This window comes from Toxorhynchites rutilus, chromosome 3 (assembly GCF_029784135.1).
Source record: "Toxorhynchites rutilus septentrionalis strain SRP chromosome 3, ASM2978413v1, whole genome shotgun sequence".
Classification (NCBI taxonomy): domain Eukaryota; kingdom Metazoa; phylum Arthropoda; class Insecta; order Diptera; family Culicidae; genus Toxorhynchites; species Toxorhynchites rutilus.
Genome location: NC_073746.1, coordinates 20,283,805 through 20,306,978, shown reverse-complemented (window position 1 = coordinate 20,306,978; position 23,174 = coordinate 20,283,805). Strand labels below are relative to the sequence as shown.

General features: G+C 41.5%; 1 protein-coding gene across 2 annotated transcripts in view; it reads right to left on the bottom strand.

Annotated features, from left to right (window-relative positions):
• LOC129775496 (uncharacterized) overlaps positions 1 to 22,962 on the bottom strand; it is a 49,475-nt gene extending 26,513 nt beyond the window's left edge. The window contains exons 1-2 of one of the 2 annotated variants that reach the window (XM_055780300.1): positions 22,263 to 22,396; positions 8,444 to 8,538 (exon numbers count right to left, since the gene is read on the bottom strand). In XM_055780300.1, the coding sequence (XP_055636275.1) occupies positions 8,444 to 8,528 (85 nt within the window). In that variant the 5' untranslated portion in view covers positions 8,529 to 8,538; positions 22,263 to 22,396. Of the gene's footprint in view, positions 1 to 8,443; positions 8,539 to 22,262 lie in introns of both variants that reach the window. The other variant, XM_055780299.1, reaches the window with a different exon arrangement.
• Positions 22,963 to 23,174: the final 212 nt, after the last annotated feature.

The following is a 23,174-nucleotide window of genomic DNA, read 5'->3' as shown; positions in this document are numbered from 1 at the left end:
GTCGTCCGCAAGATCGGGAGCGAATGTAACGTGTGCAAGCAGCTTCGAGCGACTCCTCATGTTCCACGCATGGCATCCCTTCCTCCAGCCCGCTTAGCTTCGTTCACGAGGCCTTTTACCTACGTTGGCCTAGATTTCTTTGAACCCTTAGTTGTGAAAGTGGGGCGTAGCAATGCGAAACGGTGGGTTGCGCTTTTCACTTGCCTTACAATCCGTGCGGTGCATTGTGAGTTAGTATTCAGTTTATCAACCGACGCCTGCCTGAAGAGTATTCGTCGTTTTGTGTGTCGCCGAGGCGCCCCGGCCGAAATTCATTCTGATAATGGCACTAATTTCTGTGGCGCGGAGCGGGTGTTGGTGAGACAGATCCAGCAGGGACTTGCTGCGACGGTAACCAGTACGACAACCAAATGGCTGTTCATTCCGCCTACAGCCTCCCATATGGGCGGCGCATGGGAGCGCATGGTGCGCTCGGTGAAGCAGGCGATGATGAGAGTGGATGGACGGATAGGAGCAGCCGCAAATGTATGCTTCGAGGCGAAGTACCTTGCAATTCTTCCCAAGAAACACCGACTGACAGAGCTTATAATAGAAGCGTATCACCGAAAGTTCCAGCACGCCAATTCAGAGACCGTGGTGAACGAGATAAGACAGCGATACTATGTTTCTCACCTACGAGCAGTCGTCCGCAAGATCGGGAGCGAATGTAACGTGTGCAAGCAGCTTCGAGCGACTCCTCATGTTCCACGCATGGCATCCCTTCCTCCAGCCCGCTTAGCTTCGTTCACGAGGCCTTTTACCTACGTTGGCCTAGATTTCTTTGAACCCTTAGTTGTGAAAGTGGGGCGTAGCAATGCGAAACGGTGGGTTGCGCTTTTCACTTGCCTTACAATCCGTGCGGTGCATTGTGAGTTAGTATTCAGTTTATCAACCGACGCCTGCCTGAAGAGTATTCGTCGTTTTGTGTGTCGCCGAGGCGCCCCGGCCGAAATTCATTCTGATAATGGCACTAATTTCTGTGGCGCGGAGCGGGTGTTGGTGAGACAGATCCAGCAGGGACTTGCTGCGACGGTAACCAGTACGACAACCAAATGGCTGTTCATTCCGCCTACAGCCTCCCATATGGGCGGCGCATGGGAGCGCATGGTGCGCTCGGTGAAGCAGGCGATGATGGGTGCCTATAACAGCGATCGAAAGCTCGACGACGAATCGCTGAACACGTTGATCATTGAAGCGAAAGCCATTGTTAACAGCCGTCCCCTCACTTATTTGCCATTGGACGCAGAGGAAAGCGAGGCTCTATCTCCGAACCACTTCCTGTTAGGAAGCTCGAGCGGAGTTCAGCAACCTGTGGCGGAACCGACGGATAGTTCAGAAGCATTGAAGAATTCCTGGAGCATGATACAGCATCAACTGGATTGCTTCTGGAGGCGATGGATCCGGGAGATGCTGCCAACGCTGACCAAGAGGACAAAATGGTTCGGGGAAGAGAGGATGATTAGTGACGGAGACCTGGTGTTCATCATAGACGACGGTAAGCGGAATGACTGGACCAGGGGAAGAGTGATGGAGGTTATACCGGGGGCCGACGGTCGGATTAGGCAAGCAATAGTAAGAACTGCGAGGGGGTTACTCCGTAGACCTGTTTCGAAGCTAGCTATCTTGGATATTGGTGGTAAAACTGGGACCGGTGGCCAGTGTTACGGGGGGGAGGATGTTCCCGCTGGGCGCACTGCTACATCTAAGCGTTTCACGGTGTTACCTCGACGTAATCCCGCTAACGGCTGTCAAACACCCACAAACGGTTCATAGGATGACAACCGGAAAGAAAGAAAAATAATCTCCACCATTAGAAAGTCATAAACAGAGTAGTTGTCAGTGAAAAGATATAAATTGAGTTTCTTTGATTAAAAATTGTTAGTGGAATACTAAATTGGTTCCACGTAAGTAAATTGGAATAACTATTGGTTATTTGTTCACAAGTGTAGATTGAATTTTAGATCGTCCTATTAGTTAGAGCTATCTTGGAGATCCCGCGTGATAAGAATTTGTACTCGCTATCACCGAAAGTGTGAGTAAAAAATGTATACCTAACCTAAAACAGAAATGGAAAATTGAAATATATTTACAGTTAAAAGCTGCGCAAAACAAACAGATTCTGTTTCTGTGCTGCTGAGAACCCGGTAAATAGTGAGATTACTCCTTGGACTTTTTTCCTCGCTTCCGCTCGCCGTAACAGGGTGTGATTATGGATGTGTCTGTCCATTTCACCCCCCTAGTGCAATTATTTCAATAATTGAAATTTACCACTTACGAATGAATTTACTTTTCCGTACATACATAATATCGCTTCTCTGTCAACTCACAAACTGAAATATAACCATCAGCGAATTCAATTTTGCAATTAAACCACTCAAAATGCTTAATATCGGAGCCGCAAAAATTACATCCACACGCGGAATCATGTTCGACTTTCGGTTTTTGTTTCTCTATTCCACTTTTGATCAGTATTCATTGTAATAGGATGGTTTAAATATTATAGAATAGCATGAAGAAGGGTTTCCCATCAACAGAAATTTGAAATTCATAATGCAACTATACAAATCAACCACCTGTCCATCATACCCCCCCTGTCCGTCTTACCCGCGGTTCCCGTATATTTGATGAGTCCTCATTTGTTCTAAACAATTTTAAACACTCTTGAAAAGATTTTATTCACAATGATGATACATCCCGTTAAGATGCCAAATCTTCTTCACAACATTTCTTCAGTGCATCCATCCCTGGGCTTCAATAATTTTCCTTGACACCGCTGGTTACAACGTTACTACATCAGGAAGGGTTCTGTTACGGTCAGTTCTTCCCATAAGCATGTAGAGGGTCCTCCATTAGCAACTAAGTGACCATATTTGAGTCTACATTTTCGCTGTTGGATGTTCTCGTTCTCGATGTTCAACGAGGTTCAACCAAACGGCCACAACATCAAACGGCCAGCCTAATTGTGGCGCATTTTGCGAAGAGATCTAGCGCAACATCTTTACAAGATCAAATTGACTCAAGAACTAAGGTCACTTGACCATATGAAGCGCCGAAACTTTTTCGATTGGGTTCTGGTGCATCTTGAAGAAAATAATTATTTTCATCACAAAATCATTTTCAGCGATGCGGCTCATTTCTAGCTAAATGGCTTTGCCAACAAGCAAAATATGCGATCCTGGTCTGATGCTACATGTGCTTCAAGAAACACCATTGCATCTTCGAAAATACTGTTTAGTGTGGTTTTCAATGTCGGAATCCGGAAAAATTTCTTCGTCGATTAGAACAACCGTCATGTTACCGACAATGGAGAGCGCTATCGCTACATGTTGGAGGACTATTTTTGGCCAGAATTGGAAGATCTGACATGTGGTTTAAACAAGACTGTGCAACTTACCACACAACGCACTTTACAAAGTATGTTTAGTGAACGAGTTATGTCGAGAAATGAACCTGTCGATTGGCCGTCTCATTTATGCGTTCTGACGCCATTGGATTCCTTCTAATGGGTCTATGTCAACAAGCCAGCAACTTCAGAGGAGCTCAGGGACAACATTCAACGCGAAATTCGCAACATTCCGGTCGAAATGTGTGGCCGAGTAGCGAAAATTTGGGTCCAACGGATCGATTGCTGTGGTGGTCATATGACCGAAATCGAATTGCATTCTTAAAATGTAAGAGTTGAACTAAGGTATAATGATGTTGGTTTGTCCAGTAGAAAATATGATCATGGTTTGTACACTTTTTTGAATGCTTTAATTCAGCGCACCTGTGTCAAATCGGGCGTTGGAATGTACCAAAACATATAAATAAAATTGTGCTCTGCAAGACACATCAGGCTGCTGTTCTATAAATAACTCAACAATGATCAATCAACTGTCTCCGCTGTCCGGTGGTTTAACTGGATAATGGAAGATCAGAAGGAATACTCTTACGCCTAAATGGCTTCTGTGTAAATGTACCATATGTAATGGTATAGAAGGGAATACTTTTACGCCGTAAAATGGCAACTGTGTAATGTGCTAATTATAGATATCATCAACATGTGACATGTACACGATTGAAATTCGGCTCTGTTACAGCTAAAATGCTAATGAGCCTAAAATAAACAAATGGAACAAAAAAAAAAGTTTGATAGGATATTTTTACGGATTCACATGTTTAAAAAGTTTATTAAATCCATCTTCTATTGGTGTCAATGCGCATTTGAGCTAACTTTTAATTAATCACCAGATGATTATTTGGTTCGTATTCAGACCTTTTCTGGATTATAACACTTACAAATATTGTAAATATCATGCTTGCAAACCATTTGTATCAGATTTATATATCTAAATCATGTAATTAATGCATCTCGATGACCTCAGTTCTGATCATGGTTTGTCCACATTGTTACTATGGCAGCCGCTTGGCGCGCTGCAGTCTGTTTATGTTGTTATTCGTGCGTAACAGATATTGGGTTGGGGAAAAAAATGTCGTATATTGTCAATATATGGCAACACTTTAAAATATCTTGTGTTGTTCTTATCGCGTCGAGTCATACTATTCGGCTATTTAAAGACGACAATCTGTGCTACAAGTGTCGTTTTGACAGTGTTGTGATTGTCTTTTTCAGTCTCAAGTTATAGCGCGTTAAAGATGGAGTCCACCAAGCAAGAAATTCGCCATATTTTACGTTTTTACTACCTGCGAGGTAAAACTGCAACGACGGCGGCCGAAAAAATTCGTGTAGTTTATGGACCCGATACTGTAACGATTCGCACAGCACAGCGTTGGTTTGATCGATTTCGTTCTGGGGTAGTGGCTGTCGAAGATACACCCCGTACTGGTAGGCCAATCGTCGTGGAAACCGATAAAATCGTTGAAATCATTCGAGTAGACCGGCATGTGAGCACTCGCTCGATTGGCCAGGAACTGGGTATAGATCATAAAAGCCTTTGGAACCATTTGCAGAAGATTGGATTCCAAAAAAAACTGGATGTATGGGTGCCACACGAGTTGACGCAAAAAAAATCTTTTAGACCGAATCAACGCCTGCGATGCACTGCTGAAACGGAACGAATTCGACCCATTTTTGAAGAAGATGGTGACTGGTGATGAAAAGTGGATCACGTACGACAACCTTAAGCGAAAAGAGAGGTTTTGCTGTCTGTTTGGTGGGATTGGAAGGGAATCATCCACTATAAGCTGCTCAACTATGGCCAGACCCTCAACTCGGTTCTCTACTGTGAGCAGCTTGACCGTTTGAAGCAGGCGATTGACCAGAAGCGGCCAGAAATGATCAGTAGGAATGGTGTTTCACCAGGTTTCACCAGGACAACGCACGGCCTCACACATCTTTGATAACCCGCCAGGAGCTACTGGAGCTCGGATGGGATGTCCTATTGCATAGTCCGGACCTGGCTTCAAGTGATTATCATCTCTTCCGGTCCATGCAAAACGTTCTTAGTGATACTATGTGGGCTTCAAAAGGCTTGCGAAAACTGGCTGTCTGAGTTTTTTTTGCAAATAAGAGGGGGGGGGGGGGGGTGGTGTGTGTTAATATGAAGTTGCCTTCTAAATGGCAACAAGTTTGTGAACAAAACGGCGCATATTTGACATAAATTGGATAATTTTATGTATGTTAAATAAAGCGTCAAATTTCGATCAGAAATACATTTCTTTTTCCCCAACCCAACATACAGTTACCCTGTGTTGAGTGATGTTCACCTTTGAAATGCCTAAGAAAGTGAGCGGTGAGAAATGCATTTCTACATGAAAATTCTAAATTCTTCATTCAAAAATAGTGATTTCTAAAACCGGACAAACCATGATCAGTTTTCGTCCAAATTATGATCAAGGTGGACAAACTATGATCATAATTTTGCTTTGAAGAAAATCCTTGAAAAACATAACAAATTTGGATAATTTGGACGTCTTTTGGTATCATTAGCAACTAGAGACTTGGGGCTTTTCAACAAACTCGTCTTGATTATATGTGATTTTCATTAAAAAAAAAGTCGATTTGCATTTACTAGTTGCGTAAAAACACTCTAAATCGGACAAACCAAAATAATTACCAGAATAAATTGAATTCAGTACTTCAAAACGGGTGGGTTATATCTATGATATAACCGCAAGGTTGACGTGGGACTATCTCAGCTTAGCAATCATTTGTTTGTGTTGATTAAATTTTTGATTGAATGAACCAATTTCTGACATGCATGTATTTGCAATGCCAAATTCCCCACACTCCATGGATTCGAAGTCTGTGTTAGGGAAACACATTTCAGTCGGAACAAAAATATCCCCAACTTCCATGTATTTGCAATGCCGATTTCTCCAAGGCTACTTGGTTTTGATGGTTGTGTTGGGGAAACCGTAAATCGGGCCTATCAAAACGAGGCAGTTAGGGCGTTTAGATAACGCTTAACATTTTACAGTTATTCAATTGTTTATCTAATGAAAAATGACATTTTATTAACTGTGATAGAAGCGTAGAAATATTCCCAATCAGTTGATGCAAACATCTTTCCGATGCAGTAAGAAATGTACGAGTTATAAGCATTCGGAATCTTTCATTTCCGGTGTTTAGGTTTTCATTTTACCCCCCATATACTCTGGTTAGACGTAGTCCCACGTCAAAAAACCTACGTTTTATGAAAAAAAATATTACAAGTCCATTACAATTAATGAAAGACCCGTTATTTAGTCTTAGATGCCTTGATCCTAATTCCAAAACTAATTCCTAATTCCAATGTATTGCTTCATGAATTAGTAGGGTATGCGAGTTTGGTACCGTTGTATGTGACGTCCGCGAAGCAGATAAACTAGGATAGGATTGGGAATACAACTAACCTGATAGCTTCCCTTAAAACTGCTTACTATTTGTGATAAACGGCGGAAGGGAGTCTGGGATAAAATTTTGTAGGTACTAACCAGGATCGTGATTGCACGATAGTTCTCACAATCGCAGCTTCGCTTCCTCTCTCTTTCTGTGTTTCCGTTCGTTGTGGTCATCGTCAAGTGTAACGTTTATGGAGATGTGAAGAAGATACTGCCATGTTGATTGAGCGGAGTTGATCGATCTCAAACAATTGTTATTGGTTCGTGGACGGGTGATGCATTTTCTATTCACCGGTCTGAACTACTATTCTTGGTCTACCTTAGCGTTTAGAACTGGGTTACGATCAACATTTGGCAATCTCTACTGTGCTGGTATGTTTATCTCGGTAGACTTTCTCAAGAGTGTCCTAAGATTTTTGGGTAATCGATCAACTAAAACGGCAACTAAAATCACGAAAACATGTAAACCTCCGAGTTTGGATAAAGCTTCCTCCATAAATACCGAGCTTTTTTGACAAGATCTTGTATGACGTCACAGTAGCAACTTTTTTTTTCTACCATAGGCGACTTTTATCAAACGAGATGTGCGTAAACTTATTTGGCCCATCTGTCGAGGAAATGCATGAGAAATTTTCCACACCTTATGCAACTCCGTAAATTATTACTTAAGATAGAACTGACTTGTGTGAATGCTTCTAGAAAAAATAAAAAATAAAATCGTCTGCTAGAGCAGTGCTGACTGCTGAAATAAATTGTCATTCAAGGGGTTAAGAGCAAACTATCCTATTTTTAGCCTGATTTGGTCACCCGCAGTACAGTGCGAAAAATTTGCTTTCGGGGAACTTTTAACTTCTGACGACCCAGCAAACAACCAAACCTTAAACAAAAACTGTGGCCATACTTCGGCGGGTTTTTGCTCATGGATCATGACACTATTCGACTGTCGACTTCGGTCAGATGCCAGGACACAAATTTTACATGGCAACGGCTGGAGATGTACCTGCTAAATACGAGTTTATTTCCGCTGATAAATTCGCACGAAAATTAATGATGTGGTCATATGCAATGGCGGGCATAAGTTTTTATCGCAAATAAGACAATTAATTCGGCAGAGTACAAGAAGCAGCAGCGTCTCAAGAAGCGAACAGTGAATTACGCTGTTCATCCGATCTTACGATCGCCCCGTGATAATGTAAAGATATTCTACAATGTTACGAGTTGAAAAGGGTCCAGTTTGATCCGAAAATCCTTGATCCACTAAATTCTAAATTCTAAATGTCCTCAATTCAGGTAAATTGAGAAAGATTGGACAATTATGAAAAGAAAGCTGAAGTGAATGGACTTAGAGAGTATCTTTCAAACCGTGACGTTTTTTTTGTTTCGTTTCCCTGAAAATATAAAGAAAAGCCTACAGGACATATACGCATTACGCCATTTCAAACCAGAAATACAAGGAAATGTTCCTGTTCCATTATTATACGGACCATGCTTCAAGCCAACGACACTAGCAATTGAAAGTAATCAATGAACTCATTTCGGTTTTCCCTTCCGATGAAACTATGACACCACAGCACTGGCTTACTTTGTAGTTCGATCCAGGGGTACACACACAACATAGTGGAAGCTTCGAGTTCATTTTCACTGTTTTCACTGGCTATGAGGCTCATTCCGCCACATCTGGAAAAGACAAATTTGATTGTAGTTATTTATTTGTGATAAAATCAAAACAGAATATTTATTGAACGATTCATTAGTTCATTATATGTAAATTGGTAAGATTATTATTATAACTATTTTAATTACACAACGAGCGAATAATGAGGAGAGGTGTCGAGGTTGCTAAAGATTTGTCTTGCATTACTTGAGGAGAAGATCCAAACATTTTATTATATACGACACATTCCGAAGGTTTACATCGTCTAGCAACTATCACGTGTGACTGACTAATACTGTTCAAATGTAAAATGTTTCATTTGATCCTCTTAGTGATTAGTCTTAGTCAGTGGCGTAGTGTAGCGATATCCTACAAACAGGTTGTAAGGGTTGATAGGCTAGAAAAAAAAATCGAAACCAATGGACAAGTGGATTTTAGGGAATTAAGCGGAAATGAAGGCGTACTCTTGCGTCTAAAATTTCATCATGGAAAAATTCATGCAAAAGACTCTGTATTGAGTGCTGATTTAACACCTTGACTGCCAAGAGTTCACTGGTAAACTCAGAAGCCTATGGAAAACCTATGAAGATTCAACATGACAGTTAATGTATTAAGTAACGATCCTTCTCAACTGAAGAGCAACAGTTGGGATTTCATGAAATGTCTTTCACAACCTTTCGAAAACTTATGTGGACAACGTTCTTTTGCAGAGAATCTATAGTATGTGTCATTTTTGGAACTGTTTACTCGTTTCTCGTCGTTTCATCTCGTTACTGGGAGCCGCATAGGTTTGATGAAAAAAAGGTTGTCTCAAACTCGACGGAGATTTCTGCGAACTACGATGGGCTGATCAAATCCATTGAAGTTTCGTGAGATGATGACGAAAGCTTAAGTGAACAAGTTTTTTGTTCTAGCAGATTGTGACTCGACATTTCAGCATTTCTGTTTGTGATTATCTGTACTCAAGGTGCGATGCACATCTCGAAGTAGATTTTGCGCAGAACTATTTGTGAACTAGAGGATTATTTTTGGATAACGTGGAAACTAGGTTCAATACCCTGGTATTTTTTTGCATCTAAAAGGAAGAGTCTAATTTAAAAAGTCATTTGATAGCTCTGCCCATTGTTGAGAATAACGAATCCTTCGACTGAAGGAGCCCTCGATGTTGATGGCTCAGGAATTGGATAAATCTGGTACTTCAGTCTTGAAAGGCCGTTTGGATACAACTTGCACTAGATAAATAAAACACTTTGGAAAATTGAGACACAGAGGAATACTAATTAAATAACGGATAGTTGATTTTTGCGATGCTTCACATCCATAAGTTGAAGTAAAAGTTAGTTTGAAGCTGTTAGTAATTGTTTGCGTTTTTGTGGCATCTACTGAAACAGGTTCTTCAAAATTCATTTAAAAATTATCTGCAGTCGATGGGTTAGGCATGCTCAATACGTTGTTTCAATTTAAAAACATTAAAGTGGCGTCACTTTTCTATGATATCTTATAAGGTAAATGATGTTGGTTTGTTCGATTCTGGGTGTTTTCACGCAACTAGTAAATGCAAATCGATTTATCTTCATGATACTCAACACCGAGAAACTTTTATTCTGCATCGCGTGAAGGACAGCAAAACAAAACGAACAAACTGCAGCGCGCCAAGCGGTTGCCATAGTAGAGGGTGTGTCACATCAAATTGCATCACGGAAAAAACGATGTAGAAATTTAATTTTTATGAATTATATCTTCAGCTTTCGCTTATAATCAGATAAGAGTGTATAGATCACGTTGGCCATGCTTCACTGTCAATTTTTCGTAAATTTGGAAAAATGTCGTCGAACGAAAAAGAGCGTCGTGAATTAATCCTGTGCACTTATTTCGAGAATCCGGAGTTGTCACATCGGGACATCGGTAAGATGCTGGGAATCGTCCAATCCACGGTCAGCAGAGTACTAAAACAATACTTCGAGAACCTAACCATCGACCGGAAGGTGAAGAACGGCAAAAATGAATGCTCCGTCAGTGAAAAAGATCACAAGCGCGTAGTTAAGCAGTTTAGACGTGATCCGAGAAGTTCGGTCCGGGATGTCACCAATAAGCTGAATTTGTCAAGTTCATTCGTCCAGCGGACCAAGCAGCGGGAGGGCCTGCGTACATACAAGGTTCAGAAGGCTCCTAACCGCGACGAAAGGCAAAACATGGTGGGGAAGACGCGAGCCCGGAAGCTGTACACCGAAATGCTGACGAAGCCGCATTGCCTGGTAATGGACGACGAAACCTACGTCAAAGCGGACTTTCGTCAGCTGCCGGGCCTGTTGTTCTTCTCCGCAGAGGACAAATTCAGCGTTCCGGAGGAGATTCGCAAGCAGAAACTATCCAAGTTTGCCAAAAAGTACATGGTGTGGCAAGCGATCTGCTCTTGCGGATAGCGGAGCGCCCCCTTCGTGATGACCGGCACGGTAAACGGGCAGGTTTACCTTAAGGAGTGCCTACAGAAGCGCTTACTACCACTATTAAAGCAGCAGGAGGGCCCGACCATCTTCTGGCCGGATCTCGCTTCGTGCCACTATTCAAAGGATGTGTTGGAGTGGTACGAAGCCAACGGCGTCACCTTCGTGCCAAAGGAAATGAACCCGCCCAACGCGCCGGATCTTCGCCCAATAGAGAAATATTGGGCGATTATGAAGCAGGCCCTCCGGAAGAACCCAAAAGTTGTCAAATCGGAGGCGGACTTCAAGAGAAAATGGATTTCTGTTCAAAAAAACTACGGGGTAAAGAGGAAGGTGCGAGCATACGGGCTTGATCTCGAAGTATGAATAAAAAGAAAATGCCAAAAGTTGTTTAATAGTTTTTATTTTACTGTCTAAAATTTTCAAAAGGATCGGTCTACTGGGCGAATTTCTACAGCGTTTTTTCCGTGATGCAATTTGATGTGACACACCCTTTAATCATGTGGACAAACCAACATCAGCGTATTGGACAAACCATGATCAGAATTGAGGTAATCGAGATGCATTAACTACATGATTTAGATTAGTGATGAAAAGGATAGTAGATTGGCCGGATATCCGGTGACCGGATATTCGGCTCTTTATTTGCCAAGACGAAGCTGGGAGAAACTGCATGTTTGCATGCAGCTAATAAAAGATTACATTTTAGCGAGAAATAGACATCTTTACATAAAAATAAATAACTATTATTAAAATTTCCGTATAGAATGAACATTCCATAATAGAGTATCAAGTTTTCTGCGAGGAATATTGAACTTTTTTTTCTGTCAACGAATTTCTATTACAATGATGAAATTTTTGTGGATATATTGAAATAATTTGAATAATAATCGAGTTAAAGTAAGTACTACGAATTCAAATAAACAAACAACAACAATCAATCATCATTCAAGTCTGGACAGCGCAAGCAATCAGTCGTTTACTTTCGCGTTCCCGTAATCGTGATCGAGTGCTGTAAGCTGTTATTAACCTTACTCGCCCTGGTGTTTTTATTATCACGCGTTTACCGTGGTCTTGTGGACATTGTGTTCAACCTCGCAATCAGCGAGTGGAGAAGCCGCAACAAGGCCTGCCAAAGTGGCTGGCTTTCATTTCTCGCCAATTCATCGCCATCGCAAATTGGAGTCGGACACGGTGGTCAGTCGCACGCACACAATATCAGTGTGGAAGAACGCGCTTAGTGGTGTGATACACCATTTCATTTGTGCCGAGCGCCCAACACGCGATCAGCCGATCGCTAAGTTCAATTGTACTGGTGCATCTCGTGTGAATCGCTGTGAGTGAGAACGTGAGAACGAGCACCGGACTGAAAAGTGCACAATCGCAGCGGCGTCTGCAATCATCCGATCGAGCAGCAGCCGTTACCGCAATCATCGCACTGGTGTGCGTTAGCAAGTAGTTTTATTATTTTTTGTTTTTCTTTGTTTTTTTTTTTTTATTAGGTTATAGGAATCATTCAAACTATTGCAATTATCAGTCACATAAATGATGGATGAAGGTGGGGGGTCTTTTAATATGGAGATCTCCTTCGATGACTCCCTTTCCGTTGCACAAAAAGGTGCCGGAAAATCGCTTAAGCGCGTTCCGTGTGATACAGAAGAGTCGTCGATTAAAAAGCCCCCCTCTAAGAAATCCACAAACCTCGCCACTCATCCCCCGAACCCCCCCGTTTTAACTCAACCATCGACCTCGCATTCCTCATCTGTTGCTCCTGATCCCTCTCAACCATCCACCTCATCTCCCCCCTCTACCGTCCCCGTTCCCGCCCAAACCTCGTCCTCGTCTTCTTCTTCTGTTTTGTCCTCTCCCCGTGTCAAGGTTTATCCAGAGGATGCACCTGGAACTGGTCCATGGGTTGTTTTCTTCCGGCCCAAACCCAACGGGAAATCGCTGAACGTCATTCAGATTATGAAAGATCTGACAAAAAATTATTCCTCCGTGGTCGAAATGAGAAAGGTTAGACCGAACAAACTGCGTGTTGTCGTGGCTGATCGGAAGCAAGCTAACGAGATTGTTGTCGACAATAGATTCATCCTAGAATATCGCGCCTATGTGCCCTGCCATAACGTAGAAATTTCGGGGGTGATTACAGAAACGGGTCTGACGAGCGAATTTATAAAAAAGGGAGATGGCAGATTTAAAAAGCTTCCTCGGTCGATAGTTAAAATTTTGGACTGCCAACAGTTAGGAAAAGTGTCCCAGGAAGAGGGAAAAACAAAATTCACGCCGTCCGACTCGTTTCGAGTAACTTTTGCTGGTTCCGCCCTCCCTGACTACGTTATGGTAGACAAATTGAGGCTACCACTGCGACTCTTCGTGCCAAAGCCCATGACTTGCAACAAATGCAAGTCAGTTGGTCACACAGCAGATTATTGTGCCAACAAGGAGCGCTGTGCCACTTGCGGAGAGCAACATGTGGGGAAATCCTGCAGTGCGACTGAGCATAAGTGTCCATATTGCGGAGGATCCCCACACGTGCTCTCAACTTGTGAAACTTACAAGAGTCGCTGGGAGAAGCAGAAGCGCTCTTTAAAGGAACGATCGAAACGTACTTTTGCGGAAATTTTAAAGGGCGCTTCTCTACTGGCTCAACAACAACAACCAATCTCAACACACAATACCTTTTCCGCGTTGCCAGTTGATGAAATGGAAGCGGACACAGCTAGCGAGGGCACACCGTTTATTTTCAAAGGGAATCCCCGGCGCAAAAATGTGACCACTCCCAAAGTTCAAGAACAAGTCCCCACGGTTATATCCTCTGTTAGCTTGCCTAAAAAATCGAGTGCAGCGGACAAGCAAAATCAGGTTCCTCCTGGCTTCCGTGGGAATATTTCATCTTCGAACGACCCAGCACTCGAGGGGACATCAAAAACCCCAACTGTCCCTATTTTTCCGTCCAGTTCAACTTCCCAATCGGGATTTATAAAGTTGTCTGACCTTTTGGACCAAATCTTCAAGTGTTTTAATGTTTCCGACTCCATCAGAACCATTGTCATCTCAATGCTTCCAGTATTAAAGACAATTTTGCAACAATTGATGCAAACATGGCCCCTCCTTGCAATGATTATCTCTCTTGATGTCTAATTCAAATAGAGAGGTCGGAGATATCACTGTTTTACAGTGGAATTGTCGTAGTCTTATCCCTAAATTGGATACATTCAAATTTTTAATTCATAACTTCAATTGTGATGTTTTTGCTCTGTCCGAAACTTGGCTTTCTTCGCGAGATGATATCTCTTTCCACGATTTTAATATTATACGCTTGGACCGTGATGATAGATACGGAGGGGTGCTTTTGGGGATCAATAAGTGCCACTCATTTTTTAGAATTGACCTTCCAACTATTGGAGGGATCGAAGCTGTTGCTTGTCATGCAAACATCAGAGGCAAAGACCTCTGTATTGTCAGCTTGTATTGGCCTCCGAGAGCTGCGGTTAGCCGCAAACAACTTGATGACATGTGCTCACTCCTTCCTGAGCCACGATTGATCTTGGGAGACTTCAACTCTCACGGAACTGCCTGGGGGGAACAGTACGACGACAATCGTTCATTGTTGATATATGACCTTTGTAACAGCTTCAATATGACCATTTTGAACACTGGGGAAACAACACGTGTACCTAAACCTCCTGCTAACCCTAGTGCTCTTGACCTCTCGCTTTGCTCGAATTCACTATCGTTAAATTGCAAGTGGAATGTAATCCAGAACCCCAACGGTAGTGATCACTTGCCAATCAAAATTTCCATCACCATTGGGTCGAATTCTTCTGAATCTATAAACATGGCATATGACCTCACAAGACACATTGACTGGAAAAAATATTCGGACGCGGTTGCTCTAGCCATCAATTCCAGAGATGGTTTACCTCCATTGGAGGAGTATAACTTCCTTTCTCGTTTGATATATGACAGCGCGGTTCGCGCTCAAACGAAACCCATCCCAGGTTCCACCATTCGCCGAAGGCCTCCCAATCCATGGTGGGATAGCCAATGTTCCAAGCTTTATGTAGAAAAATCGAATGCATTTAAAGCTTTTCGGAAACGTGGAACCCCTGAAAATTTTCAAATGTATTTAGCCCTTGAGAATCAGTTCAAAAATTTGATCAAAGGGAAAAAACGTGCTTATTGGCGAAATTTCGTGGGAGGTTTGTCACGAGAAACGTCAATGAAAAAATTATGGAAAGTGGCTCGAAACATGCGAAATCGCTCATCAACGAATGAAAGCGAAGAATATTCACATCGATGGATTTTGAATTTTGCACGGAAGGTTTGTCCTGATTCCGCTCCTGTGCAAAAAATTGTTCGAGACATACCACAAGATAGGTGCGATCTTGATTCCGAGTTTTCGATGGTAGAATTCTCTCTTGCTCTCCTTTCTTGTAACAATTCGGCTCCAGGATCGGATAGAATTAAGTTCAACTTGTTAAAAAACCTCCCTGGTGTGGCGAAACATCGCTTGTTGAATTTATTCAATCGGTTTCTGGAACATAATATTGTTCCAGATGATTGGAGACAAGTACGAGTTATAGCTATTCAAAAACCCGGAAAACCCGCGTCCGACTTCAATTCGTACCGCCCAATAGCAATGCTGTCTTGTATACGGAAATTGTTGGAGAAAATGATCTTGTTTCGCCTTGATCGATGGGTTGAAACGAATGGCCTACTCTCAGATACACAATATGGGTTCCGCAGGGGCAAGGGGACGAATGATTGTCTTGCGTTGCTTTCTTCAGAAATTCAAATGGCTTACGCCGAAAAAAAACAAATGGCTTCAGTATTCTTGGACATAAAGGGGGCGTTTGATTCAGTTTCAATAGAGGTCCTGTCAGACAAATTACACTCTCGGGGTCTGCCGCCTCTATTGAATAATATGTTATATAACTTGCTTTGTGAGAAACATTTGAATTTTTCTCATGGAGATTCGGCAGTGAGTCGGATCTCTTACATGGGCCTCCCTCAGGGCTCATGTTTAAGCCCCCTTTTGTACAACTTCTATGTAAGCGACATCGACAATTGCCTTACACAAAATTGCAACCTAAGACAACTTGCAGATGATGGAGTGGTGTCTGTCGTAGGATCAAACGAATCCGACCTGCAAGGACCCTTACAAGCTACTTTGAACAATTTTTCAACCTGGGCCATTGGGCTAGGGATCGAATTCTCCACGGAGAAAACAGAGATGGTGGTTTTTTCTAGGAAGCATAGACCAGCAAAACCAAAGCTTCAACTTTTGGGTAAACCGATCACTCATGCTATGTCATTCAAGTATCTTGGGGTCTGGTTCGACTCCAAATGTACTTGGGGGGCCCATATTAGGTATCTGAGTAAAAAATGTCAACAAAGAATAAACTTTCTCCGTACAATTACCGGCACCTGGTGGGGAGCCCATCCTGAAGATCTTATAATGTTGTATCGAACAACTATTCTCTCAGTGATGGAGTATGGCAGTTTCTGTTTTCAATCAGCTGCCAAAACACACCTCATTAAACTCGAGCGAATTCAGTATCTTTGTCTCCGTATTGCGTTGGGATGTATGCCCTCAACGCATACCATGAGTCTCGAGGTTTTGGCAGGCCTACTCCCACTAAAAGATCGCTTCAATTTATTATCTCTTCGGTTCCTCATCCGGTGTAAGGTTATGAACCCATTGGTGATCGGAAATTTTGAGCAGCTTATCGAGCTAAATTTTCATTCTGGATTCATGAACTCATATCATGAATTCATCACCATGCAGGTTGATCCTTCTTCGTATATTCCCAACCGTGTTTGTTTTTCTGACTACATCAATTCCTCTGTACATTTTGATCTGTTCATGAAGGAGAAAATCCATGAAATTCCAGATTATCTTCGATCGAGGATCGCTCCTACGATCTTCAAAGCAAAGTATGGGCGTGTCAATTGTGATAATATGTACTTTACTGATGGGTCCTCTATGAATGAGTCCATAGGATTTGGAGTGTTCAACGTATTTTTTAGCACCTCACACAGTCTTCAGTATCCTTGCTCAGTATATATTGCTGAATTGGCAGCAATACACTGGGCGCTGGACAGCGTCGCCTCACGACCTGTTGAACACTATTACATTGTAACGGATAGTCTTAGCTCTGTCGAAGCTATCCGTTCAGTGAGGCCGGAAAAGCACTCGCCGTACTTCCTTGAGAGAATACGAGAAATTTTGAGTGCTTTATCCAGACGCTGTTATGTCATTACCTTTGTCTGGGTCCCTTCACATTGCTCCATTTCGGGTAATGAGAGGGCTGACTCATTAGCAAAGGTAGGTGCAATTGAAGGCGATATTTATCAGCGTCAAATCGCCTTCAATGAATTTTATTCTTTAGTTCGTAAAAATACCATCGCTAACTGGCAACGCAAGTGGAACGAAGATGAATTGGGCCGGTGGTTCCACTCGATTATCCCTAAGGTTAGCCTCAAACCATGGTTCAAAAGTCTGGACTTGAGTCGGGACTTTATTCGGACCTTCTCCCGACTCATGTCCAATCACTGTTCTTTAGATGCGCTGCTTTTTCGTTTCAAGCTTGCCGACAGCAATCTCTGCGTTTGTGGCCATGGTTACCACGACATCGAACACGTTGTTTGGTCGTGCGAGCTATATTTTGTCGCCAGATCGAATTTAGAAAACTCCCTTCGGGCTCGAGGAAGGCAGCCCAATGTGCCGGTGAGAGATGTGTTGGCTCGGTTAGACCTTGATTACATGTCCCAAATATATGTTTTCCTTAAAGATATCGATCTTCGAGTGTGATTGTTCTTACATACTTTCCCCCCCATTTTCTCCTCCTTTTCGTCCTTCGCGAGCTATCGGTTCCCTAACATTAGAATAAGTTAAATTGTTAATACATATTAGATGTGAGGATAGTTTAAGAATTCAGTGTGATGTGTGAGTATGAATGTGAAAGTGAGTGTGAGTGTGAGTGTGAACATGGTTACAATCTCCTTACATCCCATCCTTTTCCTAAAGAAAATGTGTCACCCTTCTAAACTCGAGTCGACCGCGAGTAATCGGTTTCCTATTTCATTAACCGTAGAATTAAGAAAACATGTTAATAGTAAAAGTATAGTTGAGAGTTTGGCTTCTTTAAACCTATGTAACTGAGCCTGTACAAATAAAAGAATTATAAAAAAAAAAAAAAAAAAAAACAATCAATCATTTTCATTCAAGATTCAAAAACATGGAACTGTCTTGAGGGATGATAATCTGAGTGAGGGTACACTTACTTCGACAAAAATCAAATTAAACGAAGCTAAAAAGACGAAACTAAATTAAACTTGATACGCGAAGCTCACGCCACCTTTTGAAACAGTTTCATCGAAGTGACAAATGAACATGATAGTCATCGTCGTGAAAAGAATCTCTAACGAAATCGACTGTTATGCGAAAATATTTCGAATGGATCGCGTTCAAGTTCCTTACGTTTGGTAGTAATGAAACACTAAGCATTACCACAACTGGTAAGGTTTGTAAGAGTTTATCTTTCAGCTCCTTACAGTAGTGTTTAAAAAAAAAGATTGTTCTCTGAGGTACACCTGAGGCCTGGTGTACGAAGCAAAGCGTAATCGGTCGATTAACGAATTCATAATAATAGTAATAGTGTTAATGAAGGAATGTTATGAGTTAATATTAAATTAATCTTGAAAAAATATGATTGATCTTGTTTTAATGAGAAATTATTGATTTTATCCAAATATCCGGTATCCGGCCGGATATGCCGGATATCTGATAGTTACCGGATTTCCGTTTCATCTCTAATTTAGATATATAAATCTGATACAAATGGTGTGCGAGCATGAGGTTTGATTTATTTATTTATTTTGGCTTAACGTCTTTACAACATGGCCTGATTCACAATTTTTCTTGTGTATCGTTCATTGCTTGGTGTTTTTAGTGGTGCGGCTTGCAAGGCCTGCGCCCAACCCCACTATCTTCGCAGGAGGACCATCGTGATACCGCTGCTTTACGTCCCGAGTACCACCAGGACTGGGCGAAGACGCTTATAGCGGCCCCAATTCGCTTAGAGGGTCTGGTTCAGGGTTTTTGTGGCTTTTCTTGGGGACTGGAAATGCCCAATGCTCATCCCACCACACTCTAGACAGTTCCCCTTTACCAGTGCAAGCCAGAAAAACGATCTATGACGATAGAATTTCTGACCCGAACGGGAATCGAACCCGAAGTCCCCATCTTGGCAAGCGCAACGCTTACCACTAGGTCATGGGGACCATGGTGTTTGAATATGTACCAAATAATCATCTGGTGGATGATTAAAAGTTAGCTCAAATGAGGGGCGGATGACACCAATAGAAGGTGTATTTATAAACCTTTAAAACAAATGAGTCCGTAAAAATATCCTGTAAAACTGCTCATGAAAAAAGTCAATTTTTTTATATGTTTGGAAACATTTGAATACCTGATTTGACACAGGTGCGCTGAACTAGAGCATTAAAAAAGTGGACAAACCTAGATCTGATTTTCGACTGGACAAACCAACATCATTTATATAAAATTTATATTAAATTTATATAAAAAAGGTTTTTCCCACGTATGTATAACTCATCATTACAAGAGAACGGCTGATCAGATTCGAGTCGTTTATATATCGATGAGTTTGTCTCTATTCAAATTAGGATGATAATATTTAAAAATAAAAAGCAAAATTTGATAAAATTGACTACGCATATGTATGTTTCGCAGTGAAAATCATCAATCAGATCAATCTTACAGATCTGAACGATAATATACAAACTCTCTTCAAGTATATTTGTTTTTTTTTCAACCAAAATGTTCTCTAGAAATAATTAATATGACAGAACAACGTATGCCGGGTAGTTTCTGGTATCTAAATCAGTTGTAAATGTTTTGTGCTATACCGAATACATCCCTTGATGTTTAGATAACAGTAGTTAACACGTTGAGTACCGTGTCGATCTCTAGGGACTAACATTGGGGGTTATTCTGAGAGTCAAATCGGTATAAGTGACATTTTTCCCTTCGGAGTTATATGACAATTCTCACCCAATTCTAAGAGTCGGGTGACTCGGAAGTACAATGAGAAATGAGAAGAGTTCATTGCACCTGGCATTTTTTTAATTACGCCGATTCTCAGAATACAAACACGTGCGCAAATTGACTGTCTCGTCGTGAAGCGACTCTTGGAATAGACCCCATTGAGCATTTCATTAAAAAAAAAAGTTAATCACTGGGACTGACAGTTACAAAATAAGAAAATGAAAAGAACATGGTTTGTTTTTGGATGTTTTACGATATGTTACTACATTCTAGTTGGATTTCTGACTATTTTCTTTCTATACAATAAATATGTGCGGGAGCGGAGACCGACACTGGTATTGTGACAATTGTCTTGATGCGGATTGAATAAAAAGTGCAGCAAGAACAATCCGGGGTTCAACGTGTTAATATTTGGTTGGGAAAAAAGAAAGCCATTATTTTTGCGTGAAAAATTCATTCATGGATCAAATATGAACCGTTTTGTTGTATAATTTGTTAGCATTTCAAAGGTAGCTTCATAATGCCTCTATTGGCCCTAATTGGCGAAAAACTGTAGTAATAAATTTTTTTATTATCTAATTTGGATTTAAAATCGATCATGAAAAGTTTAGTAATTAAAACTTTTTACTCTCTGGCAATTGGTCCACTTTGTCTGTACAAGATATAACAACTTTTCAACGACTATGGATTGTCTGAAAGGTATATACATTCTGTTTCAATGAGTTACTTTTCCGTGTTCATTGATGGAAGAAAGAAGAAATCTTCTAATGCTGAGAAATCCGGTATTTTATCTGAAATTCCTTCCATGTTCTGGTTGGCTTCTCTCTAGTCACTGTGGTCATATGCACTTGGTTCACTCTGACTGCATACTATTATCAGTTTTTAGACTTTAGACTTCAAACTTTTACAACTTCGATTGAAAGCCTGTCAGCCTATTGCTGAAGTAATCTTGTACTATTGATCAAAGCTTAGCCTGTCTCAATTTAAGAAAATTTAAATTTAGCGCTGCTTCTTCGCCATCCCCCAAAATTGTGAGTGTAATTGTAAGTGTATTGTCCAATACTGAATACATCTATTGGTGATTTTATGTTATAAAATAACCGCGAGGGACAGTTCGTACATATGCACACAATTACACAATTGAAAGTATAATAAAAATATATTATCCTTTCTAGCACTCACAATGTAGGATGAAAAGTAAATAATTTCTTGAAGAAAAATAAACATTAAATTCATTTTACTACAGGATTATTACGGAGGGGCAAATAGATTGTTGAAATCGATTCTTTGCATCAATGCCTGAATATTCTCTGGAATGATGAGTCCCAAGAATGTGGATCTTTCACAGGACTCAATTGATAACTCATACTACTGAATAACAGTTCAGTGGATATCACAAAATAGGAACCACTCGTTACACCTCCAACATCTTATAGACTTTTGTATCTCTTTGTCAGCAATTTTATTTGCATTCGTGTTTGCTATCTTCAGTTTCCCCCGAGGAAATCCAAGAAATGGTTTGCTTCACTTCCAGAAGTGCTTTGGCATTCATCGTTTGGTCTCTATCTGAAAACTTTGGCATTTTTGACCTTTTGTGTGAAATATTTAGTTAAAAATCAACAAGAAACACTCGACTCGACTTGTTTCAGATTCTACGACCTTCAGTTAGAATGTAAGATCAAAGGAGTTCACCTCGCTTGGATCAAAATGTAGAGGAATAGTATTTATGTTTAATTTAGTTACCGCTTTCACCTGAGCATTCGTTGTTTTCCATTTCTTTGTTGATTGGCGCTTGGTTCTCTTTGTGCTGCCGATTGCGATCACCGGAAAATACTCAACAACCGTAGGCAATTTTCATGTTTTGTGTGAGTAGCATAAATGGTTCCTCCGTGTATTCGGAAGGTTATTCGTGAGAATTGTTCGGTCTGCTAGATTCAAATCATCGGAACAACTGAAGAAATCAGCTCTAGGAGAGAATCACAGCTCAGTTTTTCCATTTCAATACACATTATTTGAAAACCAAGCCACCAAAAATGATTCATCTCCCAAAACAAATGTGACAATCCGAAACCCCTTGCCCGGAAAATCCGTCTTCACAAATTGCATTGAACGAAGGCAGAAAAAAAACAAAATTCCAAACTGGAACGTTTGGGTATCCAAAGGGAAAACTTCTGTGGAAGAACAAGGCGCGTGGTGCCACGCAGGGAAAAATAAACTAATTTACCATTATCAGCGCGAGGCATAGCGAAATCCTTCGCCGGTGTTTCACATTTATCATTATTTTTAGCGAACGACGTTTTCGCGGCGCTGCTCCCAGTGTCTACGTGATTTTTTGACGCCTTTTCGCTCTGCTCCCCGCCCCCAGCCGACGTCTTTTTCGTCGTTGTCGTCACCAGCGCCATAGTCATCTTTGTCGATGCTTGTTCTTCCGCTGCTGCTGCTACTGCTGCCTCCGAAATCACGGTAGCCGTGGCGGTGGCCGCTGGGTTTGTTGTCTTATCACAATGAGCAGCTTCTGCCGCCGATTCCGATGCCAAGTTTGGTTCTGTTTTCGACACACCAACACTTCCACCACAGCTAGCACTATTATTGCTGCCACTGAACTTTTCCACTTGCTGCTGCGTACAATATTTACTACACTCGGTTTTCTCCGCTTGGAGCGCACTGTTCGACACTATTTGGCCACCATCAGGACCGGGCTTCATCGTAGCGCACTTTGCCACTGGTTTCATCGCGGGTCGGAACGGATTTACGGCCTCATTTTCGACGATTCACTTGCACTGCTTCACTGCACTCAGCAATTCGTTACTTTTTTCCTGCATTCTAGGATTGGCTTTTGCACCACTGTACGGATTATTATGTATGTGATATTGCCCGAACAATCCGCGACTCGAGAGAAAATCGTAATGGCGACCGTGGGTGAATGCGCGAGTATGCCCTGGTGGCTTCACTCATTGGGGGACACATATGGACGAGACGCAATTGACAAACGTGGGATAAAAACAGGGCAGTGACAATGTTACGAGGGGTACGAAATTATTCCCTCGTTTGTATTTACTGTTTGAAGTACGATTGTTTTCAAACTCACTAATAAATCGGTATGCAATGGATGTGTTTTGACGTAAAACTTCGTCTT